Here is a 17,707-nt window from a genome sequence, read left to right as displayed (position 1 = left end):
CAAAGCAGACTGTTTCCACCTTTATTTACACATCGTAACCCATAACTTCCAAGTGAAAAACAAATTCTACAAATTTCAGAAAGTTAATTAAAAATATAAAACTAGAATATCTTGGCTTAATATCCACTTCCCTTATAATAACAATTGTAAGTTAGCTCAGGTGTAACCAATCACCTTCAAAATCACACACCAGGTTAATTTTCCTCCACCTGTGTTAAATTGTAGTGATTCTAATTATTTCAGAATAAAATCAGCTGTTCCTGTAGGTGTCCTCTGCTGGGTCATGCATTTCACAGCAAAGACTCAACCATGAGCGGCAAGGAGCTTTCAAAAGACCTCTGGGATAAAGTTGTGGAAAGGCACAGATCAGAGAATGGGTATAACTATTTTTCAAAGGCCTTGAATATCCCTTGGAGCACAGTCAAGACAGTCATTAAAAAGTGGAAGGTGTATGGTACCACAAAGACCCTGCTGAGATCAGGCCATCCATCTAAACAGGATGACCAAGCAAGAAGGAGACTGATCAGAGAATCCACCAAGAGGCCAATAGCAACTTTGAAAGAGCTACAGGCCTATATGGCAAAGCCTGGTCACAGCAAAAAAACATTGCAGAGATTCTGAAGCCATGTGGCAAAAAGTTTTATGGTCTGACGAAATCAAGATGGAACTTTTTGGCATAAATGCAAAACATTACATTTGGCACAAACCCAACACAGCTCATCACCCAAAGAACACCATCTCTACTGTGAAGCATGGTGGTTGCAGCATCATATTATGGGGATGTTTCTCATCATCAGGGGCTGGGGAACTTATCAGGATAGAAGGGAAAATGGATGGAGCAAAATACATAAAAATCCCAGCATAAAACCTGTTGCTCTCTGCAAGAAAGCTGAAATTGGGATGGAAGTTCACCTTTCAGCATGACAACCCAAAGCACACAGCCAAAGCTACACTGGAGAGGCGAAGGAACAAAACAATAAATGTCCTTGAGTAAGCCAGTCCGAGCCCCGACCTATATCTAATTGAAAATCTGTGGCATGACTTGAAGATTGCTGCCCATCAACGCTCCCACACAACTTGACTGAGCTTGAACAGTTTTGAACATAAGAATGGGCAAATATTGCCCAATCAAGGTATGCAAAGTTGGTCGAGACTTATCCCAACAGACTCGCAGCTGTAATTGCTGTCAAAGGTGCTTTCACCAAGTATTAACTCAGCGGGGTGGACACTTATCCACCAAGATATTCTCGTTTTGTATTTTAAAATAATTTTGTGAAATTTATAGAATTTGTTTTTCACGTGGAAGTTGTAGGTTACAATGTGTAAATAAAGGTGGGAAAAGTCTGATTTAATGCAGTTTAGTTCCAGGCAAAAAGTAACAAAAGGTGAAAATTTTGAAAGGGGGTGAAGACGTTCTATCGGCACTGTATATCCAGAGAGATGGCCCTGATCTCATGTCTGACATCGAGGGCCTCCATCCATTGTTGGGTGAGTAGAAACAGCATGGCCAAGGTGGAGTGACCTGGGCTGAATCAGAATTGGTGATCTGAGATGAAGTTGTTCGAGAAAATGAAAGACTTCATATCAACTGCGATGATGGATTCCATGACCTTTTTGATGATTGGAAATAAGCTGATAGGTCTGTAGTTAAGGGGATATGTTTTAGCACATTTTTATGTAATGCAGTGATGTTTGCTGATTCCCAAGAAAATGTAATTTCCAAGGTGACACAAGATTTGGAAGCAAATGCAGAAATGAGGCATTCAGTCTTCTCATGAGCAGATCCTTTGTAAATGCCTTTGAAGGGATTACTTTTATTGTGTGATGAACGTTTATCTGCGAAATGATCCTCATGTTTCATCAACGTTTTATGACACCTCTCGATCGCTGTACCTTAAGTGTGATTTCGGAGGTTTTGAATAGACGGTTGCCATGAAGCTAAGGATTGTAGAGCCTTAGATTGGCTTCTTGATTCATCACTTGTTTTTTGGGGTACACAGGAGAATAACATAAATCATGAGCTGGAATTGCGCCCTTTCCTGTTCCTTAGTTCCCGAGGCACCTGACCGCCCAACGGTCACAATGGCGACAGCGACCTCCGTCTATTTGATGTGGAATCCACGTGCCAATGGCGGAGCACCGATCACCCATTTCCATGTTCAGGCCATCCGGCTTGGCCGTGCAGGTGCAGTTGCCAGGCACAGCGACTGGTACGGTGACTGGCACACAGTTGTGGACAATGTTTCTCCATCGAAGTTATCTGTCGAAGTGACGCGGCTTCAGCCTGGTAAGCAGATGGTTGCGACCCGGTTCGCCATTGCTTTAAATCTTGTTTCTCATCAAAGTTTCATCTTACCTTTCACGTGAAATGTTATGATTTGTTTGTTTTTGTTGTTGTTTATTTTAACTTTATTATTTATCTTTTTTGTTGTTGTTGCTTGTTTTTTTCTTGTTAATTGTCTTTGTACTTTGTATCTGGCTTTGCTCACCAGTTAATGGATGCTTGTTCAGTCGAACATGCGCCACAACAGCACAAGCTGCAGAGACACATGAGTCTTTGACTCCGATCAGTTAAGAGGTGGATTTGGATATAATCCTACTTTCAACAGCTCATCAGCTGAACTATTTGGTGGAAATCTACTGCATGCTGATGATAACTAGCAAGCAGGAAACTGGTCCATGGATCAATTGCTTTCTCAAGTTGGGGGAAGGGGTTAAGCATTGCCAAAAAAGACTTCTAAATCACTAAACTCCACATTCACCACGTTCTAGCTCTCTGATTTATTTCTTCACCACTTGTTTTTGCTGAGTCTTTCTTCGACATTGTCCCGATTGTTGTGAATGTCAGGTATTACATGACCTCAGTTTCCGACATGTATGGTATGACAGCACATTCTCCATCATGGTTTTGACTACTGTCGTAATCTGAGGATTCTTGATGATGGAAATGTGAATATATCAATAAATACTATATATATATATATATATATATATATATATATATATATATATATATATATATATATATATATATATATATATATATATATATATATATATATATATCAATCATCATCATCATCATCATCACACCATTTTAAAGCCTTTCTCTCTGAGCAGGGGTCAGCTTTTTGCGGGCACCAATCATGGTACCCTTTCTTGTGGCAATGTTTTTTTTACGGCCGGATGCCCTTCCTAACGCCAACCCTTTAGTCGCCTTCGACACACAGGGATAATTACCAGTATACTGGTGCTCATTTCGCCGACCTCAGAAGGATGACAGGCTGAGTCAACCCCCTGATGTGGATTCAGTGGCCAGCGGGGCTCGAACTCAGGACCCCGAGGATCCCAAGCCACCACTCGAACGACTAAGCCAACACCAGGCTGATATATATATATATATATATATATATATATATATATATATATATATATATATATATATATATATATATACATATATATATATATATATATATATATATATATATATATATATATATATATATATGTATATATTGTTGCAAGGTCGGGTGAGAAGACCACTAGGTGGAGGAAGCTACGTCGATTCCCACCAGACTCCCCGGAATTGTAGGCCATCGCTCACGGATAATTCCGTGACGCGGCGGGTCGCTTAACCGACCGTGGATGCCAATAACTCAACTGCGTGACCTCGGGTCCTCCCGTCTATGGAATCTGGTTACCTAATTAACCACGCGGTTTAACCAACGGTGAACCACGCCATCGGTACGCCTTGTCCGAACCGGATCACTTTACCTACCGGATCTGATCACCTTTCCGGATCAGATGCAGCTGAACGACACTGCCAAGGACGTACCGGCTAGATTCAGTGTTTCCCAAACTTTTTTGAGCGTGACCCAAATCCGGGTGTGGTGAAAATCTCGCGACCCAAGCTTCAATCAGCATCTTTTTCCACGAAACATAATATCATAATAAAATCAGACAACCAGCGCTAATACATGCTATATTAGTGCGAGAGGTGTAATTGCAGCTTCGTCTGCATGATGTCTTCGATGCGGGGCTCGATCTTGATGAGCGCAATGCACATGTCGTGGCCGGGGTCGAGGTGATTGCGCGCCTTGGTTTTGATGACCGTCAGCGCCGAAAAGCCTTGCTCGCACAGATACGTGGTCGCAAATGGGAGCAGAACATTCATGACTTCGGCGCCGATTATGGGCTTTTCTTTCTTGACCGCAGTCCAGAACTCTCCAAGTGACGCTTTGGCGTAGAGTTGTCGATGGAACTCGTTGTGATGCAGCTCGATGAACTCTTCCTGCAGTCCATGGACATCCTCAGACAGGTCATCAACCTTAGCCTGGAACGGATTCCTGATCCAGTGCTGGGACGCCAGATGTCTGTCCGGGATGTAGCGATCGAACTCGGTGATCAGGTTCTCCAAATGGTTCACCAGGACGGGCTTGATCGCATCGAGCGCTCCAATCTCGTTGTTCTCCCACTCCTCCAAGTACTCGTTCAATGACAGAAACGCCACTGTTCTTCCACGCTCCAGTTTCCCCTTCCAGAGCAGCAGCTTTTCCTTGAATGCCGACAGTTTCTCGGAGAGCGTGATGATGTTTTGATCCCTGCCTTGCATGGATGTATTCAGTTCATTCACTGAGGCGAATAAATCGTTAAGGTAGCAGACTTTGAGCATCCAGGGCTTCTCGTGGAACCAGATGGCATGGCGATGGTTAATCTCGTTGAGGAATATCTGCAGCTCTGTTCGTAGCTCCACTACACGACGCAGGACCTTGCCGCGGGAGAGCCATCTCACACTGGAGTAGAAGAGGAGATGTTGGAATTCAGACCCGAAGTCAACACATCTTCTCGAACAGGCGAGAGTTCACGGCGCTGGCTTTGACGAAGTTGACAACGGCGACAACCTCCTGCATCACTGCCGAAAGATCTGGCGACAGATGTTGCGCAGCAAGGTTCTCGCGATGCAAAAGGCAGTGGAGAATTCCGACGTTCGGATTGACTTGCTTGACTCGCGCAGTGAATCCCTGTCGAACACCAAGCATCGCGGGAGCGCCGTCGGTGCACAGGCTGACAGTTTTCCCAGCTCAGGCCTTCTTCTTGTTGGAAGTTGTCCATGACGTTGAAGATATCGGCCCCAGTTGTCGTCGTTTTCATTGGCGTGCAGAATAGAAATTCTTCCTCGAGGTCCGTCTCACCCTCATACCTCCCGAAAATCATGAGCTGGGCGTCGTTTCCGACATCTGTCGACTCATCGAGTTGGTAGCCCCATTTTCCTGCCTTCTTCATGCGGGCCACCACCTGGTCCTTTATATCTAGCGAAAGGTCGACGATGCGGCTGCGAATCGTGTTGTCGGATAGCGAGATGGACTGCATTTTCTTGGCCGCGTCGTCGGCGCAGACAAGTCTGGCTATGTCCATGGCTGTGGGCTTGACGAGCTGTTCGCCGATCGTGTGCGGCTTCATCTTCCTTGCGATGCGCTGCGCGATGAGGTAGGATGTCAGCGTCGCTTGCTTGGTGGCCAAAAACGCTGGATTCGTCGCCGGCTCAAACCGGCTCCGCTTCAGAGCCGCTTCTAGGCGCTCGAAAAACTCACGATCCTTGTTGACGTGCTCCGCGTGCTTCGTCGCCAGATTCCTCTTCAGTTTGTTTTCCCTCAGCGATTCGTTGGACAGCACTTCGAAGCACAACACACATTGTGGCTTCACAGAACCACGATCACTGATAGAAGTGAAGCCCACATCCAAAAATGCTTGCTTGTAGGAACGCTTTGCCATACTGCAAAATGAAATAGGCGACCGGATCAGTCAGTGGAGTCAGTGTCAAGGCTAACTGACACAAAACACGCAACGCAATGTGGAGCGGAAAACTGCGCTGCGCAGTCCAGCCAGCAAGGCAGATCACACAAAACAGCGTCTCGACTTGTCGGTCAGCCAATGTGAAGTGACCGGACTGAGTTCGTCACCTCACAAAATTACTTCGGTTGCAGAGAGAGCGAGTAATTGGAAAGGCGAGCTGGCGAAATGATTGGCCTGCAGTGAACCGTTTTGGGTGGGTACAAAGTACTGAACGGTACTGAACGGCAAGAGTAGGTAGAAACTGAAGTGTCGCTGCACCTCGGGCTGAATTATCGAGTGGAACGGTACCAAGCGGCACTGTCCTACGATGTGGTGTTTGCGCGATTGCCTTTTACCCGCTTGATTAATTAAAAAAAAAATTTGGCCGGGGTCCTCGCGACCCATTTTTGGACCCTTCGTGACCCACGTTTGGGTCGCGACCCATAGTTTGGGAAACACAAGGCGAGAAGGAACAGACCGTTGGGAATAAAAACCCAACTAAACCTGGATTCGAACCATGCTGGACCAATGAGGGAAAAGACAAAGGTGAGCTGGGAACATTTCTACAAAATTATTTATTTACGGCAAGCGAGGAAAAGCATGTGGCACAACAAAGGTTTATTGGGTATGTAACGCAGGGAAAGAGGAGAGGGGTGTGGGGGGGTGTGACAATTATACAAGCAACTTACTAAAGCAGACACAGTGCAGACTTGACGCGAGATTATTCACAGTAACAATAATAAAATGTCTTCTACAGGCTTACTTAACAGACAGGCGCCAGCACACTCAGACACACACACAGAAAAAGAAGAAACCCCAATGAAAAAAAGGACTTTTGCAGCCAGGGAGGAGGGGGGGTTGAGGTTATAGTTTTCGGTACCTGGGTGTTTCGGGGGAGGGATGCTACGTGGTGTGGCACCCGACAATAGCCGCATTGTTCTGGTCACAGCCCCGACGTGTGGAGATCATGTTCCGAACAGGAGGAGCTTGAGTGGAGAAGGGAGGAGTCCAGAGGGCGAGGGCGGAGCAATAGGCGGGACCAGGCAGGAGGCTTGGTCGAGAAGCAGGAAGCGAGGTCGTGTGGGTGGAGACGAGGAACAGAAGGCGGGCCGTCGAGGCGAGACGTGGGCGGAGTCAAGTAGCAGGAACACTCCGGGTGAAGACACCCACACCGAACACACACAACAACAATCCCTACACGGAGGATTTCTCCGTGTTTTACAGAGCCCGGAGCTCGGGGGAAGGGCCATGCCGAGTCCGACGTCGGCGTTCCGACTGGCCCCGACCCCTCAAATGGTCTGCCATCCTGGGCCGGGTTTCGGCCAGACGCCGGTATAGCCTGCCCACCTGGGTGCAAAAGCGTACGTGACACGCCGAACATGTCTGGCCTCAGGTAGATGGTGGAAGCTCAAAGCGCCAGTCCACTCCATAGTGCACGTTGCGATTTTGCCTCAGAAGTGATCATTGAGGAGGGTACCGTGGGTTGGCATGCTGTGGTAAGCGAGACGAGGGGCAAGCAAGGCAGATTTACCTCAGAAAATAAAAGGTGGGAATAAAATAAAAGGGAAAAATGATTTAATAATCCTTAACTAATATCCCATCGCAACACACTCCCTTGTGCTCCCACTACACAAAAGGAAGGGGTCTATCTGCATGTATATTAATGGCATAACTGACTCATGACAACTAACTGTTGTATGCATGTGGTTCCGAGAACCGCAACAATATATATTTATTTGTATATATATATATATATATATATATATATATATATATATATATATATATATATATATATATATATATATATACAGTATAACCATCTTGGACTCTAGATTATGTTTTGATTGTGTGAAGAGTTCATCTTTTTTTTTCTGTGATGGGGGAAGGGAGAGATATGCATTACCCTTTTTGTGCCTTACCAGCTGTATCCGATTAAACCAGGGAAATATGAGGGAATGCGACAGAAAGGACAGACAAAGTGGGCAGCTCGATTTTCTCTTTCTCTTTCTCTTTCTCTTTCTCTCTCACACCTTCCCTCTCTCTTTCTCACACCCTCTCTCTCTCTCTCTCTCTCTCTCTCTCTCTCTCTCTCTCTCTCTCTCTCTCTCTCTCTCTCTCTCTCTCTCTCTCTCTCTCTCTCTCTCTCTCTCTCTCTCTCTCTCTCTCTCTCTCTCTCTCTCTCTCTCTCTCTCTCTCTCTCTCTCTCTCTCTCTCTCTCTCTCTCTCTCTCTCTCTCTCTCTCTCTCTCTCTCTCTCTCTCTCTCTCTCTCTCTCTCTCTCTCTCTCTCTCTCTCACACCTTCCCTCTCTCTTTCTCTCTCCCCCTCTCACTCCATTTCTGGCATTAGTGAGTCACCTGTATTTTATAAACAATCTCACAAATGACCAACGGTATTGACAAAGATCTCAAAATCATTGGATTGTCCCATGACAGAATAGTTGAATTTAAAGCCTGTTGCTACTACATCACAGACAAGTTGGTGGTCTCACCATCTTCCACAGCCTCATTTCTGGCCTTGTACCCTCTGCCCTTTCCATGCTCCATTCCCCCGACCAGGTTTCTCCAAGGCATATGTGTTCTGCCAGTACCCCACTTCTGGTGAACCTCCCAAAATCCAGGCTCACTGCTTGCCTACACTCATTTGTTCCTCTTTGATTCCAGCTGTAGAACTAACTTCCTCAATCTGTCAAATCTCATGCTTCCCTTCAGTGCGTCAACATGGCTGTTCACCTCCTACTCAGATTGTCCCCCACCCTACTCATGATCTTTTCTACTCTCATTTACCTTTCACAAACCCACCCCTTCTGAGGCAGGTTGTGTTTTTTTCCCCCTCTCCCCCAACTTGTCTCTTCGGAAATTTCTTCCATTGCTCTTTTATCCCCAGTCTTTCTTTCCTGTTATTTCAGCTTCTTACTTTGTTGTGCTTGAGCTTGTACAGAGCTTGTTCAATCCCTGTGAATCCCATGCTTCTCCTCCCCTTACTCTCTCATTCTTCCCCTCACCCATTCTTCCACCAAGTTTCTCGTAGTTGCATCCCTTCACTCTGCTGTTGGTATGTTTCTCTGTTTTTCAATGTATTCTAGTCCCTCCACGAGCCTTCACTCTATAAACAAAAATGATCTCATAGCAACATGGTAGTTCTCCTGAGGTTATCCCCATTTATAGAGGTTAAAGATGTTTCCAGAAATAATCCTTCGATACTCTTTTTTTATTTTCTTCATAATTCCTCGACTTTCATCCATCATAAGGTTGTGTTCACATGAAAGTACAGTATTTAAAATGGGTCAGGCGGCAGAGAGTGAACTTGAGAAGGTGTAATTGTGGATCGCGTGATTACGATTCCCATGAGAATTGTTAACAGTGCCCTTAGATTGTGAGTCATGTCTTCAGATAGCAAGTCCGGCTGGACCAGATGCTTGTGCAGTGTTCATGCAGACAAACTGCAGACTTTTAATCTACGCCCCCAGATGGATTAACTAGGTTGAAATCTTGACATAATAACTTCCATTGCCGTGTCTCAACTCTCATCAAAACTTCAAAATTACTCTGGACTAACCTTTTGCGTACACTGTGAGAGTCCAAACTGTTCGTCCAGCTGCTTTCACTTGCACTTAACCTCACAAACTCTGTGATGATAGTTCATTTTCCCCACAAATTAGCCACTGAATCCACATGTGGGTTTTGTGTTTTTGTCCTCAGCACTTGTTTCATGATGCTGTCAGATTCCTATTCCATCGCTGTGTTATGCACACTTGTCAACCTTCTCGTAATGTCAATGTGATTGATGGATATTGATATCTCATCATTTTCCTGCATGTTACACATGTACAACCTCCTTTATTACACGAGACCACAGCAGAAAAGAGGTAAAAAGATGAATATTTACAGTTGGCACATGTTAAAGGCTCGTGTACCTCTCTCTAGGAGTGACGTACACGTTTCGTGTATCTGCTTGGAACATGTACGGGGAAAGCAAACGAAGCAAGGTTTCTCATCCATACACCGTGCAACGGAGCAGGCGGGGGCCTGAACGACCTGGTCCTTACATCGCCTACACCGAAGCCCTCAGCCATGAACAAATCCTTCTTAATTGGATGGTAAGGATCATTGAAGAACGAGGATAAGGTAGAATCTGACAAGTAAGACGATGACAGATGATGAAAGGTGGGGACAGGATTATGTAATGCTGCTCTTGTCCTTCTTTCTGCAGTACACACCCGATGTGAACAGCACTCCAATCCGTGGCTTCTATGTTTTCTACCGACCTACCGACAGTGACAATGATGGGGATTATGAGAGAGACGTTGTTACCAATATGAAGTTTAATTACACAGGTCTGCGACCAGAAAATTGTTTCATATTTATTGGGTGAATTTGATCAATTTTTACCTGCTGATTTCAAAAATGACAGAAATTATCCTATCACGTATAGTTTCTTCACAAAATCAGTCATTGCGTTTTACCAGTGTGCCCGAGTTTGATTATTGTGTTTCACTATTTTATCCTTATGTAATATCCCCTTTCTCTAATCCCATTACTTTTTCTTTACAGATCTGTACATGATTGGAAACAATAATGGCTTCTAGAAGATGTGCAACCAGCCCGGACAAATTTGTTACATTTGTGGCGAGTTTATGACTAAGAAACGTCAGAGATACATTACTTTGTTAAAAAAAATCTTACTATGCCTACTTTGGTGTGAAATTAGGAGACCAAGATAAGACATGGGCTCCTCATAAGGTCTGCTCTTAAATTTGCGTTGAAGAACTAAGACAATGGACAAAATGTACAAAGAAGTCTTTTCGTTTTGGGGTTCCAATGATATGGAGAGAGCCTAAAAATCACAGTGATGACTGCTACTTTTGCTCATGTAAGGTACAAGGACACAATTCAAAGAGTGTGAAAAACATTGTTTATCCAAATCTCCCATCTGCATTGTGACCTGTTGCCCATGGACCAGATGTTCCAGTCCCATCACCACCAGGAAGCCTTGAACACATACACTTAAGTTCTGAGTCAGAAAGCAGCAATAGCAATAATGATGTAGACTTCAATAGTGGTAAAAATGAAGAACCTCAACTATTCAACCAGTGTGAATTAAATGATCAAGTGAGGGACTAGGGACTTGCAAAGGTGTCAGCAGAGCTTTTAGGCTCCAGACTTAAATCCAAGAGTCTTTTAGCTCCTGGTGCATCATTCTCTTGGTATCGTAACCGAAAAAAAGTGTTTGTTCCGTATTTTGCTCAAGAAAATGATTTGGTTTATTGTACAGATCCATCAGGACTAATAGAAACGTTTGGGATAAGTTACAGCCCTGATGAATGGAGACTCTTTATTGACTCTTCAAAGAGAAGTCTTAAAGCAGTTCTTTTGCATAATGGTAATAAATATGCTTCCATCCCTGTTGGACACTCAGTGATCATGAAGGAGACACATGAAAATTTGGTGTTACTCTTAAACATGATTAAATACAAAGATCACAACTGGATGATTTGCGGTGACTTGAAGATAATTTGCATGTTTACTTGGACAACAGTCAGGCTACACAAAGTTTCCTTGTTTCTTGTGTGATTGGGATAGTAGAGCCAGGGACCTCCATTGGTCTCAAAAACAATGGCCAAGTAGGGATACGCTTACACCAGGGACAAAGAACATCCTTCAAGAACGCTTGGTGAATCCGAAAAGGGTTCTTTTGCCTCCTCTACATATAAAACTTGGCCTGATGAAGCAATTTGTAAAAGCTTTGCCACAGGATGCAGAAGGCTTCAAGTATTTGCGTCGTAAGTTTCCTGCTCTATCAGATGCCAAGGTTAAAGAGGGTGTATTTGTTGGACCAGATATAAGAAAACTCGTCAAGGATGAAAATTTTGAAAACTCTCTTAGTGATCCTGAAAAAGATGCATGGATTAGTTTGAAGGATCTGATGAAGAACTTCTTGGATAATTACAAGGATCCAAACGACAAAGACATCGTGGGAAGAATGCTAGAAAAGTTTGAGACCTTAGGATGTAAAATGAGCCTTAAAGTTCATTTCCTACATGCCCATTTGGATTACTTTCTGGAAAATCGAGGGGATGTCAGTGGAGAACAAGGGGAAAGGTTTCATCAAGATATGAAGGAGATGGAAAGAAGATATCAGGGAATATGGAATGTCAGTATGATGGCCGACTACTGCTGGATGTTGCATCGTGAAAGTCCAGGAAATGCTCACAAACGAAAAAGTTCCAGGTGTAGTTTTCAAGTGAGAAAGAAGAGATTTTGAGGTGCTGAACCTAAAAAATGACTGGAGCACTTGTAAAGAATCTATTGTCTTACTTTTTAATTGCATTTCTGCCATTTCTCTTTGCTAAATAGAGTACCAAATTTATTTTTATTAGTTTCATTATCTCTTCCCATATGGGAATTTACCTAAAATTCTTGTATATATTCATCATCAATTTGTAAGAAAACCTTACGTGATGGAGAAAAACTGTTTTGATATTTCGAATTAGCACCCCAAAAATATATAAAGTAACATAAAATTATCAAAACAATTTTCTTTTAAGTTCCATTTTGCAGACCTGTGTTATCTTTGCTCTCTCTTTACTTCCCGTTTGAGAGGCCACTACCCCTTCTCCTACCCCACCCACCCTATTATCCTAATGACCTTGCTATCTCCAAACGTCTTTTACATTTAATTTTTTTCAAAGGATTGAATTTTTTTTGTGCAAGTTTTTGATGCTCATGGAAGATCGAGATGATAGAGGGGGAAGAAGCAGAGAACTGAGAGTGGGGAGGGGGGTGGGGGGGAGGAATGAGGCTACATTTTGCTTGAACAAGCAGTGGAATGAAGAAATAGGAAAGAGGAGAGAGAGGAAGGGAGGGAATAGTAACCATCAAGTAAAATGATTGCGTTTGGTAAGGTTAATGGGAGTGAACCTCCTGCCTAAAGTCCTGGAGGAAAGATTTGGATTGTACAGCTCAGTAAAGTGGTTCGGCAAACATTAGAAAAGAGGAACAAAATAATGGAGGTGAACAGCAAGCCTGGATTTTGAGAGTTCCAACAGGAGGGGATCACTAAAATAATAGGTTTGCCTTGGAAGATGTTGGAAGGGACAGAGGGCTTAAGAGCAAATGCTTGAAAAGATGGCAGTTTTAAAAAACAAATGAGAAAGGACACCAACTCGGTCTTGATACGTGAGTAATAGACCTTGTGCTTTGGCGTCACCATGCGATATACCAATAATGTTGAGTGCTTTGGATTCCACAGGTTCCAGGAGAGACAGATGTGATGCTGGAGTGCCAGCCTATAGCGGAGAGCATCACTCCATTGAGGGACAGGAAAAGGCCTTGTTGACCATGAGTAATTCTGATTTATCAAGGAATGACTTGGAACGACAGAATGACCAGTTTGCAGCTGCCATTGGAGGCCAGCTTGACAATATGATCAGTCCAGCAAAGGTCACAGCTGTTGGTGAGGCCCGTAACTTCAAGAACGTAAATTTGTTCTCACTGAAAACCATGGACATAGACAGGTGCATTCGTTTGATGATGCTCTCAAAGTGACAAGGTGAGACTGTGACATTTGCTGCGATTGAAGGACATGTTCCATTTGTCAGGCCAACAGCTAATCAATCACAGATCAGCAGAGACTGACGCAGCTGCTTTCTGCCTGTCAATTTGATGTGGGAACCGTACGTACTACACAATGTGGAGTCGTCCATAGAAATGAAGAGAAGGTTTTCCATAGCATTGGAAAGTTCTTTTATGGAACCAGACACTGTGTGGAGGCACTCCAGCCTCCACTGGGAGAGGAGAGGAGAGCGTTCCACCGATAACAACGTGTTGACTCCATAATTGGAAATAGTCAAGAACGCCAGGTATAAAGTAGGACTTGTGTGGCATAGGCAGTGATCCTACCCAGCAGAGCAGGATGACTGTGTTGAAAGGACACCGTGGGATCTTCAAGGTCCACCAACTCATGTCGGCAGACAGGACTCCCAGTTTTATGTCCATCCGAGAGGCGGAACGTGCATTGATGTGTTGCCCATGCCTGTGAAACACAAGGACGACAGTTTACAGCTGGACTTCAATGGAATAGCATCAGGATATTGTTTTTGACAACTGTTGTTGCAAGCTTTCCGCAAAACAAAAGACTCGCTTCCATTTTGTTCCCTTTTGTGGTCTAGTTTACCCGGCCTTAACAATCTAAATAGCTGCACTGTCATTTCAGTTCCTCAATTTGTTTTAAAAAAATTAATGCATTTTTATTTATCAACTATTGATGTGAACTTTATATAACTTGATGTGCAATACATTGGCCCGAAAGACAGGACAAGTTTAACAATGAGTCACCTTGGAACAAGAAATGCCACCTTATAATGAATGGATTTCTCAGGATCCAAGATGAGATCCACATCTTGCCTGGTGCAAACTGGATGTGAAGAGCATGAAACTAGATTTTTTTTTTGAACAATTAATGGTTCGAATTGTTCCCAAAAGTAACGCCCTTTGTTTGTAAGTCTGAAACACAGGGAAAGGAGAATGAATTGCACCACATTTCATGTAATTTTGATGAGAAACTAAAGTCTGAAAAACTTTTTCATGGTGAGCAGGTGATATGGTTGTAAGAAAGAGTTGTTTTGGGTTTTCTTTGCAAAAGAAGTTCTTTCTGCATCAAATAACTTTCTCTGTCTATTACGAGGTGAATTTAATTGAAAGAGCTGTTGAAGTTGTAGCACATTTTAAGTTTACTTTTTTGTTCAATTATGCCCATGAAAATGGTTCATTTAACTCTGAAAACCCCGATTAAAAGGCCCATTTTACTGAAGAGAAATCCTCAAAATTTATTCTTCCATGGCGATGGGAATCCTATTTTACAGACAAACTTGGATGAAGAGCTCTTTCGCTTCATTGATGGACAAGGTACAAGAGTTGTGCACTGACATCACTCCACCTGTTTCTTGAACCTGTCCATCCACAGGTGGCCTACAGTTGCATACGATTTCTGAGCTACAGGCAGAAACATCATATGACATCAAGATGCGTGTGTTTAATGATGGAGGTGAAAGTGAGGCCAGCAATGTGATGATTTGTGAAACGCGTGGTGAGTTTGAATAATTAGTTTTGCCTTTTTCCCCATTTGCTTTTAGGTCAGATTGCCCTACCTTTGGGTATTGTGTGGCCTTCATGCCATACATTTCTGTATCTCTTTCAGCACGACAAGGTGTAACCCGGACACCACTACCAGCTCCCCAGCCACCACCAGCAACACGGTTCTCAGAAGCAACTCAAGGCTTGGGTTCAGGAGGACAAGGGGGTGGTGGGCTTGGACAGAACCTGCTTTATGTCTTGCTCGGTCTCCTGCTCGGTCCTATGGCACTCTCTGTCGCTTGTTTGGGAGCTCTACGGTTATGGAAGAGAAATACTGATGGTGAGGAGTATGTCCTGAACGTTTGAGGGTCTTAAGCCTCAGTCACATGGGATCTTTATAGCTTATCTGGAATTGAAATTCCAGATAAGGTATTGTCATCGCGCACTGTTTGTCCGTCCCTCTCCTATTTCGACTTCTCCGGCCAAACTGCTGAGCCGATCTGGCTAAAATTTGGCAGCAACGTTCCGCTCCTGACTGGTAACGGGGATTGCAAAGCTCGCTCCGGTCACATGACTTTAAGTCGGTCAAAATGGCTGACAGTAAATTTCTTCCAAAATCTTCTCCAGACCCACAGTTAGAATACTACCACATTTGGGTTACAACATAAGGTGACCGAAAGTGTCAAAATGGCGGACTTCGTAAATTTTTTGGAAAATGGCATACATTCCTTCAAAAATATTCTTCTCCAGACCCAGCAGTCAGAATGCTACCAAATTTGGGTTACAACATTTTGCCCAGGCCCAGATAGGCAACAGGTCCAGTGGCTTTATTTCTTTTTTAATTTTCCTCTTTCACTGCTACTTCCATTCATGTTATCCTAAAGCATTCATGCTATTTGTTTCCATGGCAGCGGGTGTGTCTAATCTAACCATTCCGTGTTTGTAGTCGAGCCCATGAGATTTCTACTATTTGTGGGTTATTTATGCCATTTTGTTCTTGTGCTTCTCCCATCAAGCCAGACAGATGCTTCATGGACTGTTCATCATTATCAATATTCGCAATAAGAAGACCACTAATTATGCAACTGATTGATCCAAATGAAGGAGCGACACAAGTGTCTTTTTGGAGGGGGAATGGGGGAATGCATTGTTCGCCCTCCTTTTACGTTGTGATCTGATTATTTTATCAGATGGTTAGTTGTGAGATTACCAGCTACCATGTGGTTTCCAAAGGCATCTGCGCTCCATTTCATGGAGCAGAAGTGCCTTTTTAGGTCATCTCGTTAGAGATGACCTAATAAAACCAGTCTCGATGTACGTACGTACGTCCGTCCATACGCACGTACGTACGTCCCCATTTTTTATTCCGATTTTCTTGATATTTGGTATGTGGGTAGATGTCGATGAGAGATGCACGACGGTATGACCTATGACCCGATTGAAGGTCAACGTCAAGGTCACTCCAAAGTTGCGAAATCGTCCATTTTCAAAATCTATCTCCTCCTCCGTTTATGATCCGATCTTCGAAATTCCTTCGGATTCTGATAATATGGAACAATATCTAAATTTGCTCAGGCCGGTTTTTTTAAATTCGTCCTGGTTATCGAGTCACGTGTCTTCAAAGTTGGAAAAATCGTTGATGTGATATGGTCAAAAAAAAATTTGCCCGATCTTGATGAAACTTGGTATGTAGGTAGGGGTCGATGAGTGATGCACGACGGTATGACTTGAGACCTGATTGAAGGTCAATGTCAAGGTCACCGATGCTGTAAACTTGTGAAATCATCCATTGTTAAAATATCATCTGCCATTTATGACTCAGAAATGCGGTTTGATTTCTGAGGTCCGGTTTCTCTCCTTTTGAAGCCACATTGATCATAAATGTTCCAAATCAACCATTTTCAAAATCTATCTCCGGATAACTCAGAAATGTAATTTGATTTCTGAGGTTTTCTATCCTTTTTACTCCCGGTCTGTACGTTGAACCAAAAGACAAGACGACATCGAAGCCAATCTAAGCCGATCAGAGATCCACATCTACAGAGCTTCAGAGATGACCGTCACCCCCAACCGGGGGTAATTTTTTTTATTTTAATACTAGCAAAGGTACCCAGCATTGCCGGGTAACGCCAGGACCCTCCTCCCACCCCCTCCCCCCGGACTATCACCCCATGACCATCCCTCAAGACTCTCTCCCTACCCATCCCTTCCCCTCCCTTCTCCCACCTCCTCATACCCCCTCCTCCCCCACTACCCTTCGCCTCCCTCCTCCCACAAAGGAATTTTTGCAGGGTCTATATTAAAGTGTACATGTACGTTATAACTTCTAAAAAAAGAAGTTAAAAAAATATATTTCTCGGCAATTTTACCAGCAGCCTCCCGACTAATTAATTATTCTATCAGAGTCCCCACCCTCTGGGTGGGTCGAGTTTGCACATTACTTTCTGAAAAATGTATAGTCTCTGTTTTGCAAGAAGAATATAGATGTTTGTGTGGTGTGCGCTTAAAAAGTACCCGATGGTCCAAAGGGTACTTTTAAATTGTAGTTAGCGTCTTAGGGGTTGTAGGGTCTAAATTCTCAAGCATGTAAAAGTGGTCGAAAGCTCTAAATGGTCAATGGTCCTAGCTGTGTAATTTGTCTTAAGGGTGTTGAGGGTCTTACAGGCCTTTGAGGTCTTTGGAGTGAAAATGGTCTTGGGGGGGAGGGGGGTCTTTATGGTCCTCATGGTATTGGATGTATTAAAGAGTCATTGGGGTCTTACCCCCAAGATTCATGGTCTTATGGGTCTTAAGCATC

The 17,707-nt window shown here is 43.7% G+C and overlaps 1 protein-coding gene and 1 long non-coding RNA gene across 2 annotated transcripts in view; one reads left to right on the top strand and one right to left on the bottom strand.

Moving 5' to 3' along the window:
- LOC147031547 (uncharacterized) overlaps window positions 1–17,707 on the bottom strand; it is a 65,366-nt gene that overhangs the window by 28,342 nt on the left and 19,317 nt on the right. The window lies entirely within an intron of this gene.
- LOC147031548 (cell adhesion molecule-related/down-regulated by oncogenes-like) overlaps window positions 1–17,707 on the top strand; it is a 70,229-nt gene that overhangs the window by 39,901 nt on the left and 12,621 nt on the right. The window contains exons 6-10 of the mRNA XM_085864888.1: window positions 2,051–2,287; window positions 9,763–9,935; window positions 10,049–10,172; window positions 14,801–14,923; window positions 15,035–15,250. Of these exons, the coding sequence (XP_085721014.1) occupies window positions 2,051–2,287; window positions 9,763–9,935; window positions 10,049–10,172; window positions 14,801–14,923; window positions 15,035–15,250 (873 nt within the window). The remainder of the gene's footprint in view (window positions 1–2,050; window positions 2,288–9,762; window positions 9,936–10,048; window positions 10,173–14,800; window positions 14,924–15,034; window positions 15,251–17,707) is intronic.

The sequence above is a fragment of the Eptatretus burgeri genome, chromosome 2 (genome assembly GCF_056783735.1).
Source record: "Eptatretus burgeri isolate ZD-2024b chromosome 2, Ebu_testis_v1, whole genome shotgun sequence".
Taxonomy (NCBI): domain Eukaryota; kingdom Metazoa; phylum Chordata; class Myxini; order Myxiniformes; family Myxinidae; genus Eptatretus; species Eptatretus burgeri.
The sequence above is the reverse complement of the archived record's forward strand: the minus strand, read 5'-3'. Positions and strand labels throughout refer to the sequence as shown.